General features: G+C 38.3%; 1 protein-coding gene across 8 annotated transcripts in view; it reads left to right on the top strand.

Moving 5' to 3' along the window:
• The window catches only part of UTRN (utrophin), a 1,623,662-nt gene that overhangs the window by 112,577 nt on the left and 1,490,504 nt on the right, over positions 1-20,581 (top strand). For 6 of the 8 annotated variants that reach the window (XR_007470554.1, XM_049695368.1, XM_049695367.1 and 3 more), the window contains 9 exons: positions 1,736-1,908; positions 4,584-4,699; positions 5,403-5,569; positions 10,770-10,973; positions 11,883-12,064; positions 13,031-13,181; positions 14,229-14,348; positions 16,486-16,587; positions 20,273-20,380. Coding sequence is in view for 7 of the 8 variants with exons in the window: in XM_049695368.1 (XP_049551325.1) it covers positions 1,736-1,908; positions 4,584-4,699; positions 5,403-5,569; positions 10,770-10,973; positions 11,883-12,064; positions 13,031-13,181; positions 14,229-14,348; positions 16,486-16,587; positions 20,273-20,380 (1,323 nt within the window). In the remaining variant the exon portion in view is untranslated. The remainder of the gene's footprint in view (positions 1-1,735; positions 1,909-4,583; positions 4,700-5,402; positions 5,570-10,769; positions 10,974-11,882; positions 12,065-13,030; positions 13,182-14,228; positions 14,349-16,485; positions 16,588-20,272; positions 20,381-20,581) is intronic. The other 2 variants (XM_049695369.1, XM_049695366.1) reach the window with 1 other exon arrangement.

The raw sequence follows: 20,581 nt of genomic DNA, 5'->3' as shown, positions 1-20,581 counted from the left end.
ACAATATTATTATTATGTTAATATAATACAAAATGTCTAATACATAATATTAATATTTACAATGCTAGTATTAATTATTATACATATGGTAATTATTATATCGTGTACTAGCAATTAGCATGTAATTATTAAAATCAGGAAAATAATATTGAAACAACACAGTTATGTAATCTATAGCTCTTATGGAGATTCTGTCAATTGCCCCAATAATATCCTTTACAGAAAAAGAAAATACAAGATCATTTATTACATTCATTTGTCCTGTTTTTTTAGTCATCTTTTAATCTGGCATAATTTCTGAGTCTGTCTTTGTATTTCATGATATTGTCATTTTTGAAGAGTACTGAATAGTTATTTTGTAGAATATTCTTCCATGTGGATTTGGCTAATATTTTCTCATGATTGGATTCAGGTTATTCATTTTTGGGAGGAATGTCAGAAAAATGATGTTGAGTTTTTCTTTTTTTAAAAAAATATTTATTTGGTTGCTCTGGGTCTTGGTTGCAGCAGGTGTGCTCCTTAGTTATGGCTCAAGGGCTCCTCCGTTGTGGCATGCAAACTCTTAGTGTGTCATGCAGGTGGGATTTAGTTCCCTGGCCAGGGATGGAACCTGGGCCCCCTGCATTGGGAGTGCGGAGTCTTAACCACTGTGCCACCAGGGAAGTCCCAATATTGAGTTTTTCTTAATACACTACATCAGGAAGCATATGCTGTCCATTAGTTTTTTTCTGGCAGTATTAACTCTCATCATTTGGGTGAGGTGGAACCTGCAGGTGTCCCCACTGTAATGTGACTGCCCTTTGTTATTAAAAAGTATCTTGTGGAGATATACTTTGAGACTGTATAAATATTCAGCTACTTATTAAACTTTTATCTGTTAATTTTAAGATCCATTCTTAGTTCTTACCTGATCAGTTATTAATATAATGCGTGGCAAAGTGATTTTCTAATTTCATCATTTCTTCTACATTTGTTAATTGTCTTTCCACTTATGAGGAAGAGCTTTTCCTTGTCTCTTGTTTCTCTGTATCTATCTATCTATTCTGTCTATCTATCTATCTATCTATCTATCTATCTATCTATCTATCCACTCATTTATATATCTGTGTGGATTTTTACTTATTTTATGGATTTTTACTGATTTAATAGGTTCTGATCTTTCACTATTGTTAATTATTTCTCAAGCCCCCTTAAGTTGCCTCTTGTGGGGTTTTTTTTGATATGTCCACATCATTCTTTGAACACTTCCTTAAAATATATGTACTGATTTAGAATAATAATATAAAATATTAGTTCTAGATTATAATTGTTATTGCCATCAGGAAATGCACTTCATTCTTGGATTTTATAGTCAGCCAAAAGTTCTTACCTTCTTCCACATTTGTGTAGAAAATAAAAATTGCGTTTTCTTCCTATTAAAAGATGTTTAAAGTATAGTTTTAAAATATTACTTTTTGTGGCTATGAAAGTAATGTTCACTGTAGCCAAGTGTAATATAAGTATTGCTAAGATATAGAAAATGCCATAATATATAAAGGTGAGGTTAAAATCACCTCTAAATTGAAATCATTACTGTTAAAATGTGTTTATCCTTCCAGCGTTTAAAGGAAAGTTTTGAAATAAAATGAATACCAGTGGCCTGATCCAATGGTTCATGAATATAATATTCCTTATTCAAGGACTGGATTCCAATGACTACTTGAGGTTATTGGCAGCCATGGTTTCTTTTGAACAGGTGAAAGATGTCATGAAGGATATCATGTCAGACCTGCAGCAGACCAACAGTGAGAAGATCCTGCTGAGCTGGGTGCGCCAGTCCACCAGGCCGTACAGCCAGGTCAACGTCCTCAACTTCACCACCAGCTGGACAGATGGGCTTGCCTTCAATGCCGTGCTCCACCGACATAAGTGAGATGTGACTCTTCTTGGATGTGCAGATTTGTACAGATTTGTACCTCCTCTCTGTCCCTCCCTTACTTACTACTCCCTAAAGGCCCTTCCCACTATCGCCTCTCTCCTCTGTACATGCTCTAAGAAAACATAAAGAATAGAAATATCATGGAAAAAAAACTACCCATCACATCTTTGTTTCCATAGGACTTAAATGCCACAGTGCAGTGTCCATGGTTTCTTCTACATATTTGTAAGTTAAAAAATGTAAAATAATTCACATAGTTCAATGTGAACTAACTCATTCAGCACTAACCAGTAATATACACAAAGAATTGTGACAGTTTTCAGCCTCCTACTTTAGTTTTATAGGAAAACTCTATAAAACTCCCAATTAAAAATAGATCAATGATTCTTTTTATGAAACTTCTGAACAGATTCTAATTATATAATAAAATACCAAAGGACCAAAAAGAGCCACTACTCTTCTGAAGAAGAGACAGGCTGAAGTACTTCATAAACAGAAACCAAAACTAATTATGAAGCTATATTAATTGAGACTATATAGTACTATAAAGAAAACACTAATATAATAATAGGCTGAAGCATATGAAATTGCCAATATTTGACTGTTTTTGATATAAATAGCAGTTTCATATAGTTCAACCTATGGGATAAAGAGCTCAGAAATAGCTCCATCCTGATCTACAACTGAGCCGATGTTGCAGATTAATAGATGGTTGGAACAAATGGAAATGAGTGAATTGGATCCCTGCCTCACCATACCCTGAATAAACTCCAGATGCATCAAAGGTTTAAATGTGAAAGGCAAAATTTGTTATGTGTTTTATTCTTCTTGTAAATTATTTATTGTCTCAAGTTTTATTTCCTATATGTTCTTTGCTGATATATGAAAATGCAGTTGACTTTTCTACATCTTATATCTGGAAACTTGTTAAATTCTTACCTAAATTTGTTACTGAAAGTTTTTTTTTTTTTGATAGATGACCATGAATTATAATAGTTTTTTTCCTCCCCTTCCCTCCCCTCCCCTCCCTTTCCCTCCTCTCCTCTCCCCTTTCCCCTTCATTTGTGCCTTGTCCTTCAATACAATATCAGTTTGCATTGGTGGTAGTGAGCAGAATGTTTTGTTCTTGGTAAAAAAGGGAGTGGTTTTAATGTTTTACCATAAGACTGCTATTTGCTTTAGCTTTTTTTTTCATATACCTTTTATCTGGTTAAAAAAAACCCCACACACCCCATCTTCTTCTACTTCTCCTTTATCAGTTTAAGCAGGTTGCCCACTGTTTCTAGTCAGTTAAGAGACACTATCATAAAACTTGAATTTTTTTTTTTTTTTTTTTTGCGGTACGCGGGCCTCTCACTGCTGCGGCCTCTCCCGTTGCGGAGCACAGGCTCCGGACGCGCAGGCTCAGTGGCCATGGCTCACGGGCCTAGCCGCTCCGCGGCATGTGGGATCTTCCCGGACCGGGGCACGAACCCGTATCCCCTGATGGCTCACGGGCCTAGCCGCTCCGCGGCATGTGGGATCTTCCCGGACCGGGGCACGAACCCGTATCCCCTGCATCGGCAGGTGGACTCTCAACCACTGTGCCACCAGGGAAGCCCGAAAACTTGAATTTTAGCTTAAACATTTTTCTATCTGTTACTTAATTGATTTAACAAGTGTGTGTGGCGTGCCTTCTATGTGCTGAACACAGGATGTAGAGCAGAGAACAAAACAAGCAAAATTCCCAGTCCTCCTTCTTGGAATTAATGTTCGTATAGAGGGAGGCAGACAGTTTTTTAAAAATGAAAATGTTAGTTGTGTAGCATATAGAAATGGTAAATATTGCTGAAGAAAAATATGTCAGGCAAGAGGGGAGGAGGTACCTGGCATGTGGGAGGCCACTGGGTGCAGTGGTGTGAATAAGGAGAATAATAAGAGGTGGAGTCAGAGAGGGAACTGGGCGGGTGGGGACGAGGGAGGCAAATCCCAGAAGTGTAGGTGGGTCCAAGATGCAAGAGCAGATAGAGCGCAGAGAAAATGATCAACTTTTGAGTAAGTCAGAGCAACAATAATGTCCAGTTTGTGGGATTAAATGAAAATCAAGATAGAAATGAAATACTAGACAGTAGCTATATAGAGAGGGGTGGACGGAAATTCTCTCAGGGTCTTTTCTTTAGGAGTGTCCTGTGAAGAGATTAGAGCTGGATTTTCTATTCTGCTAAAGTTGGTCTTTAATCGGAGAATTTAGTCCATTAACATTATTGCGATAATTGATGTATTTAAGTTCATTCTTACCGCTTGTTTTGAGCTTTTCATTTTTCTTACTTTTTTCTATATCTTCTTTTCTTTCTTGTTTTATACTGGTAGGTTCTTCTTCCCTTTTTTTCCTTTCACTATTTGGGAAATATACCATTTCTAGTCTTTCAGTGGCTACTCCAGAATTTTAACAGGCATGTTTAACCAATACAAAAACCTTAGAATGTCTTACCTGCTGTTTTCATATTTATAGATTACCTTAAAATATTATATATTTGACAAGACTTTGGGATATAAAAGATAAACTTTTAAATTTATATTCACAAATTTAAAAAATCTGAAACTGAAATGTATTCGATTATAACAATAACAGCTTTGTTTCCACATATTTCATCTTCACTGAATTTTATTTGCATCCTGATTTCAGACCCGATCTCTTCAGCTGGGATAGAGTTGTCAAAATGTCCCCAATTGAGAGACTTGAACATGCCTTCAGCAAGGCTCAAACTTACTTAGGAATTGAAAAGCTGTTAGATCCTGAAGGTATTGTTCAGTGTTTAATTACAACCTTGATTTTTCTTTACAGTTTTGAATACTTGAAAAGCAGTGCTTCCCGCCACCACCCCCCCCCCCCCGCTTTTTTGAAAGAATTGTGAGAATTGAGGAGGTGTTTTTCCTTTTGAAATGTGGTACAAGCCATTTTATTACAGACATGATACTTCTGTGCTTAACAGTTTCTAGGATCCTTCAGGAGGAAATTTAATTACATCACTGTAGAATAGTTAATCAATACGAGCATAAGATTTAAAGTTTTAGGAAAACAGAATTATTAGATAAACAACTTAGTATTTTATTTATTTCATTAAAATGTGTTTTAGTATGAGCTTGTATATGATGTGAAAACTTCAGTTACAGATGTTGCAGGATTGAATTCTAGACTTATTTTCATACTATGAATGAAATCTATGATGTTATCTTAGATGATAGCTTATCTTTGAGCCTTATGGGGGAAGCTTTTAGGGAAGATTTTTAAGAAATGGGATATGGAACAAAAAAAGTAGGTAATCATCTTTACCTTTGGCTCATATATTATATGAAATAGAAATTTACTGAGCTGTGGTATTGCAAAGATAATATACTAGCATTGTTTATGGGTACTAAGACAGTTATTTTATATCCAATATTGAGCAATTCACATACTTTGGACATCTAATTTAAGCTAGTTCTTATTTTCTTCCACTTTTAGATGTTGCTGTTCAGCTTCCTGACAAGAAATCCATAATTATGTATTTAACATCTTTGTTTGAGGTGCTACCTCAGCAAGTCACTATAGATGCCATCCGTGAAGTAGAGACACTTCCAAGGAAATATAAGAAAGAATGTGAAGAAGGAGAAATTAACATGCAGGTACAGGTAAATTTTTATTAATGTGTTTGACTTGCCATATTTGTTTTCTCTTAGGTACTAGATAAAAATACTTTCAGAGCATTTTTTTTTGTTGACTGAGAATGTCTTGGTTTCTCAGCATCAGAAGTTCAGTTTATCGGTTGGCATGCTGTCACACATCACATGCATGTAATGGAGAACCATAACTTTACTGATTTTACTTTTTAAGAAGGAAAATATATTATTTCATACAGCAAGGCTAGAGTTATAGAGTCTAGGATTGTGATCATGCTTCTGCATAACATGCTTAAGGACCTATGTTCTTCTATCATCTGGTCATCTTTTATCACTCTTGTCCTGTACTGAAGGTGGTTTTTCTCATGTCAGCTTAGTTCTGTTCTAAGTACTAAGTTTTTTTCTTTTTTTGCCATTAAAAAATGGATTTGTACCATTATATTCTCACAAGGGCCATCAAAATGTAAGCTTTTCCCTTTCTTTTAGGAGGAATAATTTTTTTTTTTTTTTTTTTTTGTGGTACGCGGGCCTCTCACTGTTGTGGCCTCTCCCGTTGCGGAGCACAGGCTCCGGACGCGCAGGCTCAGTGGCCATGGCTCATGGGCCCAGCCACTCGGCGGCATGTGGGATCTTCCCGGACCGGGGCACGAACCCGTGTCCCCTGCATCGGTAGGCGGACTCTCAACCACTGCGCCACCAGGGAAGCCCTAGGAGGAATAATTGATAATATGTTACTTGGTGAGTTTTTCACTTAAGGGCTGACAGTGGTTTTATTCATCAGGATATAAATGAGGATCCTTTTTTTTCAGGAGATATAAATAAAGTCATGAAATTTTCTTCCTGAATAATTCTGCCTTGAATCAATCCATATTTTACCTTATTCTGTTTTAGTCTAACCAGTTCTCATAATTCATAAAATGAGAGAATCTTAATAGTGGGATGAGACCTTAAAAGGTATTTGGTCTAACATTTATCAACAAAACAATCAAAAGATACACATGGATTTCAAAGTGATAAGAAATACATTTTAGAGAGGCAGAAAGCATGGGCTTTGAAGCTTAAATTTCATCCCTGTTACTTCTTGTTTTGGGTTGGTTACTTACCCTCTCATCCTCAGTTTTATTGCAAAATCTGGGTAAAACCACCCACTTTATAAAGTTAATAAGTTTGAAGTATCTAAAATGATGTTAATAAGTACTCAGCAAGCAGCAGATTTTATAATTTTTCCTTCTCATTTTGTTTAGGTATTATCATTCATTTTTATTCAACAAGATTTTTTTTCAAATGTTAGTGATAATGATAATGGTCTTGAATTGGCATAGCATTTTTTTTTTCTTCTCCAAGGTTCAAAGGACTTATTATTTCAGGTTTTTTTTGGGTAGTAGGTACCACTTCTTTTATTTTCTCCATTTCAACAAATTTCTCCATTTACAGAAAAAGAAAAAAGCTTAGAGGAAAAGAAGGCAAGAGATGGGGCCAGATTGTGAACCAAGGGCTCTTTTTAGTAGTTTTGAGGATCAAGTGATATTGAGGAAGAGCCCTAATGTTTTATCATTGAATGTTTGCTGAGAAGCATTTGTCTCTAGTAGTGTAGTTATTATGCTGTATTAATGACGCATCCTTTTCAGGGCTCAAATAATCTTCGGAGTTTGCCTTTTGGTTTTAGAATCATTTCTTCATTGGATCGGGGTTCCTTTTGTTAGAAAGATGGAATATTCTACTTCTTATAGTGAAGGCTATTCTCTTTTAAAAAGAAGGGAGATTTCATTTGCCTTTCATGGTGTGTAGATAAAATAATCACTTCTGTTTAGGGCTTGGGGTGACATGATAACAATTGCAGAAGCCATTTGCTGTTTGATTAAGAGCAAGTGTATTGGGACTTGCCTGGTGGCGCAGCGGGTGGGAATCTGCCAGCCAATGCAGGGGATGCGAGTTCGAGCCCTGGTCCGGGAAGATCTCACATGCCGCAGAGCAACTAAGCCCTGTGTGCCACCACTACTGAGCCTGCACTTTGGAGCCCACGAGCCACAACTGCTGAGCCCGCATGCCACAACTACTGAAGCCTGTGTGCCTGGGGCCTGTGCTCTGCACCAAGGGAGGCCACCGTAATGAGAAGCCTGCGCACCACAACTAAAGAAGACCCGCGTGCAGCAACGAAGACCCAACACAGCCAAAAATAAATAAATAAATACATTTATTAAAAAAAGAAAAGAGCAGGTGTAATAATATTAACCTTTTCATTAATGCTTTCATTAATGCCTTAGAGGTTGAATTAAGTTAATTGGAGAAATGAAACATGGTCAAGTTGTAATCATCTACTGTTTGACATATATTGCCATCCTCTACTTTCCTGAGAACACTAATAGCCCGACTTCCTCTCTTGCTGTTTCTACAAACATGTGCTGTAGAGCATTAGGTGGTCAGCAAATAATTCCTGAATTTCTCTTTAATCTCTCAGTTGAAGGTCTCCTCTTGTATGTGAATGAATACCTTCTGAACACCTGCATTTAGATAATGCCTTCCACTTCCCACCTCAGAGATCCTTCCACTTCCCACCTCATAGATTCCACCTCATAGATCCACCTCCCACCTCATAGATCCTTCCCACCTCATAGATCTTTCCACTTCCCACCTCATAGATCCTTCCCACCTCATAGATCCTTCCCACCTCATAGATCCTTCCCACCTCATAGATCCCGCCTCATAGATCCTCATAGATCCTTCCACTTCCCACCTCATAGATCCTAGTCCCTGTCTAAATGACCTTTGGCTGGTCACTAACTTTCCTAGTTCTCAGAATTCCTCATTAGAATATCGAGGTTTGATACTAAATGACCTCCAGGATTATTGTGGCTTTCCAGTTTTGGGGTTTTAGGTCCGGAACTTAACTCATTTTCCCTTCTTTGTCTTTGGCACCATCGCTCTCCCAATCATCCGTCATTTCATTGTGGGCTCACTGATTCATTGTTTTTAACTCCTGCATGTTGTTTACCGGGTCCATTTGGATTCTTCCTCCAGAATATCTTTGGTGTGTGTTTTCTTTCTGTTCCAGCCCTCATACTAATTAAACACCTCATCTCCTCTTGTGGTTTACAAGGCCCAGCCCACCGCCCCAACTCATCTCAGGCCACTGCACGCCAGTCGTGGTGGACTTCTTCCTCTCCTTCCCCAAGATTCTTGTACGTGTGGGTTGCTCTCTATGAAACGCTCCTCTACCCACTGTTTGCATGGCAAGCTTCCCATCTTTCCTCAATTTCAATGGAACTTTTTCAGAGAAGACTTCCCTGATTAACCTAATTGAAATCCAACCCTACACACACACACACACACACACTCACACACTCACACACTCACTCTGTTTCTTGCTGTCACAGTATTTTTGTAAACTATGTTAAGAATTTTAAATTGTATCTTAAGAGCATTGAGAGAGCAGTGAAAGATTTTAAGCAGGGAAGTCTTATGATGTGGTTACATTTTCCAAACATCATTCTGGCTGCTCTGTGAGAAGTGGGTGGTGGACGTAGCAGTCTGGGGAGCAGCGGGGAAGCAGAGACACTGGTAGCAGGCTGTTGCAGTGCTGAGGACAAACGGTTGTTGTGAAGATGGGAAGGCCTGGATGGATTTGAGATGAATTTTGAAGGTAGGAATTGCTTATACGTACGTATTAAATGTGTGCGGTAAAAGCTAGAGACCAAGGCTGGCTCCCTGATTTTTAGCTGGAGGGGTCAAGTGCATGGAGGAGGCATTTACTGAAATGGGAAGCTTGAAGAGCTTTGGGGGGAAAAACTAGGGTTTAAATACTGACAATGTTTGATATGCCTATGAGACATTGAAGTGGAGAAGTTAAGGAAGTAGGACATAGGAGTTTGGAGTTTGGGGCCAGAAATACAAAGGTAAATGTTTGCAGGATGTAGATGGTTCTTTAAATCCAATGGGAATGGATGGAACCATGCAGGCAGAGTACATAGAAGAAAAAAGGGCCCTGGACTTAATTTTGAGGAGCTTCATTACTTGCATGTTGGCAAATGCTGTTGAACTAGGAGGAAAGCCAAGATGGTGTTATTGAAGCAGGGAAAGGAGAGCTTCAGGAGGGTGGGGACTGGTCAGAGGTAGGGAATGCCACCGAAAGCTTAAGGAACATAAGGTGACCGGACCTCCGGGTTTGCTTGGAACAGTTCTGGTTTATGTGTGTTGTTCTAGTACTGTTGATTATCAAAAATGTTGTTTTTTTGTTAATTACATGGCCATCCTAAAGATGATGCTAGAAAAGTGGATTTGTCAATGAGAAGGTTATTGGTAACACTGGCAAAAGCTTTTCCAGGTGTGTGGTGGGGACCAGTGCCTAATCAGCATGAAAGGGAGTGTTAACAAATGTAGCTGTTAAATACATGAGCATTTCTTATATTGTTCTCTACATGTTTGTGTATGTTTGAGATAGTACATAAAAACTGTGGATGAGAGGTGACAAAGTAGAGACAGGCTGTAGGCAAATTTTAAAGAATTTTTGCTCTGGAAGGGAACAAATGAATGAGAGAGGTGGTAGGTTTGGATATATGACTCTAAAGTATATAAGAAAATACTCCACTGCCTAGAAGGAGCTTGGAATAACTTATTCCGCGGGCTCTTCGAAAAAAGACCAGCTAGTAACCTAGAGGGCAGCTGCCTCAAAAAAATATCACCAGTACGACAACCTGTATGTGTGTCTGTCTTTCAGTGTCTAAAATGCAATGCTAAAATGCAATTCAGTAAAAGCAATTTAACTAGGGTCAAAGCAGGATTCTAATCTCTGTCTCTTTAAATGACATCCATCCTTCAAGGCCCAGCAGGTTCCAGATCCTCTATGAAACTTTCCTATTTTAGCCCTCGGCGAATTCAAATAGCATTCCTTGTTGCACCCGTGGAATTTATAACTTTGTTAATAGCCTTTTTATTTTTGTTCAGAAGTGATTCATGTGGGTTATTTGTCTCTTCCCAGCTATATTAGAATGTCCCTGAGTACAGAATCCATGAGTGATGCAGCTTTTGTACTCTTTGCCATCCTAGCATTTAAAAATGCATTCTGTGTCACGGCGTTGCTCACCCAGCTCCTGAGAATCGGGTGGATGCCTAAGACACAGTGGTGCCTACCTTGGTTTCTCCATCCAGTGTGTCTTTGTGGAACACCTTCTGGTCTTCACAGCGTTTGTGAGTTTTCTTGGCTTTGTTTTTATAGAGCTCAGCGCCAGAGGAGGAGCAAGAAGGTCCCCGAGCTGAAACCCCCAGCACTGTCACCGAGGTTGACATGGATCTGGACAGCTATCAGATAGCACTGGAGGAAGTGCTGACCTGGTTGCTTTCTGCCGAGGACACTTTCCAGGAGCAGGATGACATTTCCGATGATGTTGAAGAAGTCAAAGACCAGTTTGCAACCCACGAAGTAAATAATCTCTAGCTGATGAGCAGGATATATGTGCCATGGTGCCTGTCCGTCAATCAGGGGCTGAACCCTGATGCTTGTTGTTTACTGAATTCTGCTCCACAGAAAGGTCATGGCATATTTTAAGACTTGTGATATTTAAATAGGGCTTTGTTACAGAATTGGTGTGGGTGATTTAACTGTGCACTGGAATTAGATTCCGGATTTTAATCTTACCGTAATTTGTAGATTCTGTGAAGCCACTGACGAAAAAATCAGTGCCTAGTACAGCTCGTTTCTGAAGTGTATTGTTATAGTTAAAACACAAAATGGCTAATTAATACACCAAATCTTTAGGTTTGAATGTTCCCCAGGAAGTGATTATTTTTATTTATTGTATGATTGAGAAAACTCATATCCACTATTCCTGTGTAATTTTATATATTGAAAATTTCCTACTATTTCAGGGATATATTGCAGTGTAGTGATTGGATTATGTGAAGAATTCTTTTGATTAAGTAGTTTCTTGGTGTTGATATATTAGTTGGCAGGTGTGATTTGCTGTTTTGGTTTCAAAGTAATAGAAATGGTCATTTTCTTTAAGCAGTTTCTCTTGGGCGAGCATGGTGGTTTATTTAGTATATCTTCTCATAATTCCATGTTCACGACCTAACAGTAGCATAATCAGCATTTACTTAAAAATAGCTGGTGTCATCACGTGTAACATTGTCCTCTTTGATCTATTCTTTTTGCTTCAGGCAGCTGCTTATTCCCTATATTCAGAGCTGAAAAAATTGGATCAAAGTCTTATTTGTTTGCACTCTACATGGTTGCTTTTTCTCATGGCATTAACATTTAGACATTAACAATTTATTAAGATTTTTCTTCTTCACTGAGCAGCTCCCAAATCATAATGATATACCTTCTCAGGCTTTTATGATGGAGCTGACGGCGCACCAGAGCAGTGTGGGCAATGTCCTGCAGGCAGGACACCAGCTGATAACACAAGGAACTCTGTCAGATGAAGAGGAGTTTGAGATTCAGGAACAAATGACCCTGCTGAATGCCAGATGGGAGGCACTAAGGGTGGCAAGTATGGACAGACAGTCCCGGTGAGTGGAAACTCAGAAAGAAACCCTATTCCATAGACTGCGTTGCCCAGTTTAGCACAAGGAAAAGTCTGCATGTCTGTGAGAACAAGATAACCAGAGAACTTGCCTTGTAAAATTTTGCCTCTTTTCTTCATGTAGTGTTGCTGGAATTTTGTATGATCTTTATGTCCCCTTTGATATGTTAACCAAATGAAAAGGTAAAAGTTGCAATACAGAAATTAGCAAAGACATTTAATATGGACTTTGCAGTATTAAAATTGGCTAACCATTAATTCTGATATGAAGGCAGGACTATGTTATATTTATCCCCAGTTCTATTTTGTAACTTTTTTTTAACATCTTTATTGGAGTATAATTGCTTTACAATGGTGTGTTAGTTTCTGCTTTATAACAAAGTGAATCAGTTATACATATACATATATCCCCATATCTCTTCTCTCTTGGGTCTCCCTCCCACCCTCCCTATCCCACCCCTCTAGGTGGTCACAAAGCACCGAGCTGATCTCCCTGTGCTATGCGGCTGCTTCCCACTAGCTAGCTATTTTACATTTGGTAGTGTATATATGTCCATGCCACTCTCTCACTTCGTGCCATGCAACATTTTTTTAAATATTTTTTTTCCCCATGGTTCGTTTTGTTGCGTGTATTGTGTGTTAAGGAGCGAACTGCATTCCATGGCAATTTCCACCTATTTAATAGGCAGGAATTCCTGATTGAAGAAACAATGATTCTGATACAAATAGAGGGTGCTGTTACTTGCATTCTTTGACTGCATTTAATTGACTCCATTTAGGAAGAAAATAATTTTTTTTTTTTTGCTGGTTTCTGTATTTAAAGACCAAATGCTACTTTTTAATGGTTAGACAAGAATGCGTTCCCTGCCCCATTTCTTTGCTGCCTGGAGTGTGTGTTTGCTGTTGCAAAGGGCAGAAGGAGTGGGAATAATGCTGTGTTCCCCTTGGACAGGCTGCACGATGTGCTCATGGAACTGCAGAGGAAGCAACTACAGCAGCTCTCCGCCTGGTTAACACTCACAGAAGAACGCATTCAGAAAATGGAAACTTGCCCCCTAGATGATGACTTAACATCCCTACAAAAGCTGCTAGAAGATCATAAAGTAAATCTGGCTCATATTTCTTTTATACCTTATCAAATATGAAAAAGCAGCACTTAGCATTCTCAGGAGCCGATGGCTTCTGTCATTAGTGCGGAGATGGGACACTTCTTCAGTGTGCTCTTTTATTCAGCAGCCTGTAGGGTAGAGTGCATGGGGATGTGACTTTTCTGAGCCAGGGATGAAAGCACAGGTAAAATTTTATGTGGGTATGTGTAGTTTTCTTATGAAAGTACATAGTGTTCATAAGATTCTCAGGGTTTGTTTTTTTTTTTTTTGGACCTATGAGTGGTTAAGAACCCTAGGGTGTTGCATGAATGCAGTGTGTGAAGATTCAAAATTTGGTAGGAGATTTAATTTGGTCACAAATTTAAGAGATAACTTTTCATAGTCAAGGAAAGGTAGAGTAAAATAGGCTCTCTGTGAACTGAAGAATTTTATTTTTCAATGAAATATCTAGATAACTGATAAATAAAGCTTTAGGGATACATTAAACACAAAAACTCAAGGCATCTGACGACACTATTGGTAGTGTTTGAATAAATTACCTATATACATATGTGTTGTGACCTGCAATGCTCTTCCCATGGAAGAAGTGGTAAGAGAAATTGTCTGTATACCCTTAATTGCTTTCCTGGGTAACAGAACAGCTTCTGACTATCAAATAGCATTCGACTATGTGTATTCAAGTTTGGGACTTTATTGACTTAATGATTCTATAGTCTTAATTCCTACTATAGGCGCTTAACTTGTTTATGGGACACCTTTTTTCTTTTTCTTTTGGCCAAAACTTGGAATAAAAATAATAAAAGTGATGACATCCCATTTGCAATCTGTTATGACATTGCATTTTCAAACTGCTTTGGTTCATAATGAAATGTAAAGATGTATAGTGGGTTTGTTTCATTAGTAGAACACTTAGGCTAATGATTGGAGATTTAAACACAATGCCTCATTAAATGTCCTTAATTACTATTGACAACTGAGTGGATTTTAAATAGGTAAATGGGAAAGAGTAGACATAATGGTTTATCTTAATTTTTTCTCTAGAGTTTGCAAAATGATCTTGAGGCTGAACAGGTGAAGGTAAATTCCCTAACTCACATGGTGGTGATTGTTGATGAAAACAGTGGCGAGAGTGCTACAGCTATTCTGGAAGATCAATTACAGGTAAGACCCTGTAAAGTAGGATCGTCCCAAGGGACCTGTGGTCTGAGCCCCAATTGCACATTGCCCCTATTCTTCCTGTTCAGTCTCACTGTTTATTTAGAATCGTAGAACAATCTTCTTTAGGTTGTACTTCCCAGTTGGGATTCCACAGCATGCGGGTTTACAGGAGAACCTAGGTATCATTCCTTTACTTCAGCCCTTGGGGAATGGTTGGGGCTGCTTGTGGTCCACAGCTGCCTTGGGCATATGAATAAGTTGTGGAAGCATAAGAACTGATCTCAACAAGTGGTCCATTGACTTCTTGCTCAGAATCATTTGACGAACTTGTTAAGATGCATATTTCTGGGCTCTACGCAGACCTAAGTCCCTGGGAGTGGGGCCCAGTGAATATGTAAAGAAATGTAAAGTTTGAGAATTTCAGCCATGTGGGATTTAATATCCCTGTTTCTTTAGTAGATCAGTGTGTGAATGTCAACCCCAGTTCTGCGAACCTTGCTTCTTTTTGCTCAGTGACTATAGTGTATCTTTACAAGTCTTTATAAAGAGAGTTTTTGGTTGACAGTTAACCCTTGAAAACTTGGGGTTAGGGACACTGACCTCTCAAGCGGTTGAAAATCCAAGTATAACTTTTTACTTCCCCAAAACTTAACTACCAATAGCCTATTGTTGACTGGAGGTGTTACTGGTAACAAACAGTCCATTAGGACATATTTGGGTTGGCCAAAAAGTTCGTTCAGTTTTAAGGAAAAATAAAAGACACACTTTTCATTTTCACCAAGAACTTTATTGAACAACGTATTTATCAACCGAACGAACTTTTCGGCCAACCCAATATTTTGTGTTATATGCATATCTACAGATGTTTTATGCATTCATGAATACCTAACTTTTTCTTAATTTTTTTGATATCCCTAGGTTATGTGCTTTGTCTTTATTTCAAATTGTCACAGTTCTCCAAAATTTTTTCCAGTGTATTTATTGAAAACAATCCAAGTATGAGTGGACCCGCAGCTCAAACCCCTGTTGTTCAAGGGTATTTTACTTAAACAATACTTGGATTATCTGATATAATGTTGCCAGCTGATGATTTTCAGTAACTTTCAGACTATAAATTATCATATGAAATTCTTTTTCTTTTGTATCATTTAAAATTAGCCAGTGGTTTTGAGCCTTTGGTGCAGTAGTATTTAGTTATTATAGTAATCTGAGAGGTAGGCATTTATGTCTTGCCTATTTAATAGTGAGGAAATTCAGAGGTTTAAGTAGGCAATGAGTTTTCATGCTGAGACAACAGACCTGTCTTCTGGCTCTGCGTTCCCTTTGAGCTATGCAAAGCTTACTCTGGTATTAAGTATTGAAATAAGATATTAATTAAATAATTATTGCTCCCAAGTAAGTAATGAAGAAATAAAATTTACAGTTTGTTAATCATTATTTATAAAGCGGTAATAAAATAATTTTTTGGGAAAGTCATCATGAAGATCGATTTTTTTAAACGAATCAAATTTATTTAGTTAGTTTTGCTAATACTTGTAATATTCTGTTGCTAAGTTTTGTGGAATTTTCTATGGATCATGCAATGTAAACAGAACAAATCAATTAAGTATTTTTTCACAGAAATTCTCTCATTCAAAACATAGTTTTTATAAATTAAATTTTTTTTTCATAATTTTGGTACTACAGATGAAAATTGTCTTGGCATGTAAAAGGTGGTTAAGAAACAATTGATGTACTGAATTTTGTTTTAAAGATAATTATAGCCTGAAGAAAATGGAAGCACCGAAAATAGATGTTTGCTTTATTTCGAAGGTATATGTGAAACTGTCAAACTCTCATATAAAAACCACAATAAAATGGAAAAGAGCGGGAATTTGGGGTCAAAAGTTACAGGATGGAGTTCTAATTGTGCCACTTTCTAGCTATGTAGTGTGAAATAATTAAATTCTATGGAAATTAGTTTTTCTCATCTATAAATTTATAGGATTCATCTGTATTACTTAAAGCAACTTTCATAAAAATATTTTTCATAAATTGCTACTTCGTAATGGACTACGATGGATGTCAAGAATTTCTTTAAGGATTGTGTTAATTATCTCTTAAGGCTTTGTTGACAAAGGATGGTTTCTTCCTTTTCTAGAAACTTGGTGAACGTTGGACAGCCGTGTGCCGATGGACTGAAGAACGTTGGAACAGGTTACAGGAAATCAACATTCTGTGGCAGGAATTACTGGAAGAACAGGTATGAAGCTGTTATCCATAATGGGCAAAATAAGTGGTGAAAAGTAAACCCATCATTAATTATGGCATTAGAATAAAGTCTTGTTTATTTTTCTTCAAAAGGAAAATTTATAAATGTTTATTATGTTAAAAGTCAGCTTTGTATCCATTTTATCATGCAGTTTATTCATAGAGATTGCATTATATATTAGCTCCATTGTAATAATAATTTGACTTTGTTCATTACTGAGAATATTAGTATTTAGATATGCTACTTTTAGGATTTGCTTGACATAATTTTTACTGCATTCGTGTTGGGTAATGTATTTGAACTTGTATCCATACAGCCTAGCGTATGGTTTGTGCTCAGTACATAATGATAAATGAATCCATTCAATACTTTGTGAACTTTAAACCACAAGAATTTTTCGTGATTTTTAATCAGGATAACTACTGAAATTAATAAGAAAATATTATTTGGCAACACCATTGATTGAACACTTAGTTAATTTTTTTTTCAGTAAGGATAAACATAGAAAATGAACCTTTTGAGCAAAGCTGCCACTTCAAGTTTTCAGTCTGAGTGGTGGCCCTTTGCCCATCTTCATCCTTCCAGAAAAGCAACCGTCAAAACAGAATACAAATAAGCAAGACTTTTCCTCAAAGTGCCAAAGAATTGTGGTGTAGAAAATAAGCAGATACTCTGTTCCCACTTCTCAGTGTCCATTGTGAGTCTTTTAAATGCATTTCATTTCCATCCACAAAAAGCAGCTATATTCTTTTCACGGAATAAAAACAGATGTATGATGTTTTGTGATTTACTGAATATGGTGGCAGAGAGAACATCTTAAAAAGCAGGTTGCAGAATTTGTCCCAGTGAAGTTGTAAGTTACTGCCACCTGCCCCCAAGACCAGAATTGTCCTATTAAGAATCACATAATGGACCTGATTCTGATTTCTGAAATATTTACATTTCACTTTACAAAGATTTAAATTTACTTAGTCCCTTTTATTCAGGCCAATGAGTCACGTAGAATAATTAAAATTTTACTTCATTAATGATTGTGGGAGACATTGATTGCTAGGGAACACTGTGTTACTCATCTAAGTAAAATAATTTAAAATTTGGAAAGAATCAAAATTTGGTAATTAAAAGTATTTAAAAATAGAGGGTGGCTGGGATTTTGGCCATTTATTACCGTAGGTTTAAAAATGACCTTTGAATGGCCTTCTGTTAGTGATATGGAAGGAGAAATCGTGTTAAAATGTAGAACTGAAGCCAACACTGGTACTTAATTGATAATTTGCTGTTAAAGAGAATGAGACCAATCAACTGTGTCTGAATTAGAAAATCTTTCAAGGGATTATTGTTCACTCAGTTGCAGAGGCTTTAAGATAGAAATGGGCTCTGAGAATTAGTTCAAAATTTCTGCAGCATAAGCCAAGTGTGGCAAGCAAGGTATTCTGTGATTGACTTTAACCTACCTTTCCAAACTTAACTTTCCCTCAGTCCTTCCATGTACCCAGTGCTCAAATCCTGAATTCCCAGTTTGTAGCCCATTCCTAGACTGTCAAGGCCACGAGAGTAGAGCTGGTTCTTTTTCACTTCTCTATTCCCAGTGCATATGGTGCATGATAGGTTGCTTATGGGTTGTGTTGTATTGTTTTCGTGGTTTTGGAAGAGCGAACTGGTTTTCTAGCCTCTGTGTTTTTAAGTGTGGCATCTTCCTCGGAATGCCTTTTTACCCATCTCTTTAGTTTTAAGTTCTCCCCACCTGTTACCAACCCTTTCGAGTCCGGCTCCTACAAGGGCCCTCTTGCCCAGTGATGCTCGAGCCAATAGAATGAAACCTGGTTTGGTTCAGAAGCAAAGGAAAGTTTTATTCTTTTTTTTTTTTTTTAATTTTATTTATTTTTGGCTGCATTGGGTCTTCGTTACTGCATGCAGGCTTTCTCTAGTTGCGGCGAGCAGGGGCTACTCTTTGTTGCAGTGCACAGGCTTCTCATTGCAGTGGCTTCTCTTGTTGCGGGGCACGGGCTCTAGACATGCGGGCTTCAGTAGTTATGGCACGTGGTCTCCATAGTTGTGGCTCGCGGGCTCTAGAGCGCAGGCTCAGTAGTTGTGCCGCACGGGCTTAGCTGCTCCACGGCATGTGGGGTCTTCCCGGACCAGGGCTCGAACCCGTGGCCCCTGCATTGGCAGGCGGATTCTTAACCACTGCGCCACCAGGGAAGTCCGAAAGTTTTATTCTTCGAGGAAAGAATGGAGAGGAGTGAGCTTGCGCCCTAGAGTCCACGCTCTCCCCAGCAGTTATCGGCGGGGCTTCTTTAGAGGGTTCTTCTTGGCGGGGAGGGGGTGGAGTTCTCGCGGGTCTGGTGCAGGTGTGTTGCTCATGGCTCCAGATTACAGTGCTGGGCGCAGCCTCTCTGCACATGGCCTGCTGCCGCCATCTTGGACTGAGGTGTCATGCCCGGCACTCCTGCACACCGGCTGCCGAGCTGAGATGTTGGGCATGGTGGGTCTCCTCTGGGAACCAGTCCACCTTGTTAGGTGCAAGGACTCTGCACATGGCTGCCTACAGGCAAGTGAAACTAGACTAAGCACAAAAGAGGAGGTGAGAACTTATCACCTAGATTCCGCCTTATTTTTCCCGGTATCCCAGTGGGCTTTGCCAGTGACTTATCCATCTAGGACCATGAAGTCCCCTATAAACTCCCTCCCCTCCCCACTGTTTCAGAACTGTAAGCAATCCCTTTGTGGTGTCTGCACTTTCTAACTGGTGGCACAGTTATTTTTGTGCGTATCTTATCACTCTTACTACATTGAGGACAGGATCCATGTTTGTCTTGTATTTTCTAATCTTTCTCCTTTTTTTGGTGGGATATAAAGGCAGAGAATGGTTGTTAAATAAACTGATAAATAAAACAACTAGAGAAAGAGTTGATTCCAAACACAGAACCAAGAATTTCCCCCCTCAACTCTAGAAAAAGGTTTCTGTGGTAAATACTACATTTTGGGAAAAATTATCCCAATGCAGCCATTTTTGTTGTTTTTACTCCTCCTTCATGTTTATCTCCCTACTTTACTAAATATCTTCTGCCTAAAAGACATGCATCACTGGCCAATGAAGTTTAAAGATCTTTATATTGACTTTGGACTATCCTCAAACTTCGTCCTCTAGTCATAATTGCTGTCAAATCTGGAGCATTAGTGTGGTTGTCCTGCAAGATGCATGAAAAAACCATTGGCTTCGGAGTGTGGGTCTTTGACCTGTCTCTGCAGTTAACAAGCCAAGAGATCTTGGACATATAATTTGGCTTCTCTCTGTTTCTTCCTTAAAATGAGGGGCTGAGACAAGAAAATCTCTGACCTTCCCTCTGCATCTAGAGAGTTATAAAGTGATTCTTTTGGAGACTTGGATAGCTGGATTTAGCCTTTTAGACCCACCTACTTCCCTGAGAATTAGGTGTAGTTATCCAGGAGCGGGGCTAATTTCAGGTCGATCTGTTGCAAATCTGAGAAGGGTAATATCTTAAAGATGCCTTCCTGGGTCATTTATGCCTCAGGCTTAGGTGTTTGAAGTCCTTCTTATCCCAGATGTGGATAAGCTTCTAGTAACATAAAAATTGGAGATTCTGGAACTTGATTGAATTGAATTACCAAATGATGCCCTAAATATATTTCTAACTTTTATTATTCTTTGTAGTGCTTGTTGAAAGCATGGTTAACTGAAAAAGGAGAGGCTTTAAATAAAGTCCAGACGAGCAACTTCAAAGACCAAAAGGAACTCAGTGTCAGTGTTCGACGACTGGCTGTAAGTGATGTCACTGTCAGCATCTGTCTTTTAAGCCTGTGATATCTTACTGTTTTATATCAACGGTTAATACAATTTAGTGAATAGACTCATTACCTAACTCTGGAATGCTGCCATGTAATGATCTAGAACCAGGAGTCTTATCTTTTAGCTTTAGGGAATTAATTGCAAGGCAGGTGAATTTTATAATAAAATATACAT

Source organism: Orcinus orca, chromosome 12 (genome assembly GCF_937001465.1).
Source record: "Orcinus orca chromosome 12, mOrcOrc1.1, whole genome shotgun sequence".
NCBI classification, from domain to species: Eukaryota; Metazoa; Chordata; class Mammalia; order Artiodactyla; family Delphinidae; genus Orcinus; species Orcinus orca.
Note: the sequence above shows the minus strand (reverse complement) of the source record. Positions and strands in the feature narration are given on the sequence as shown.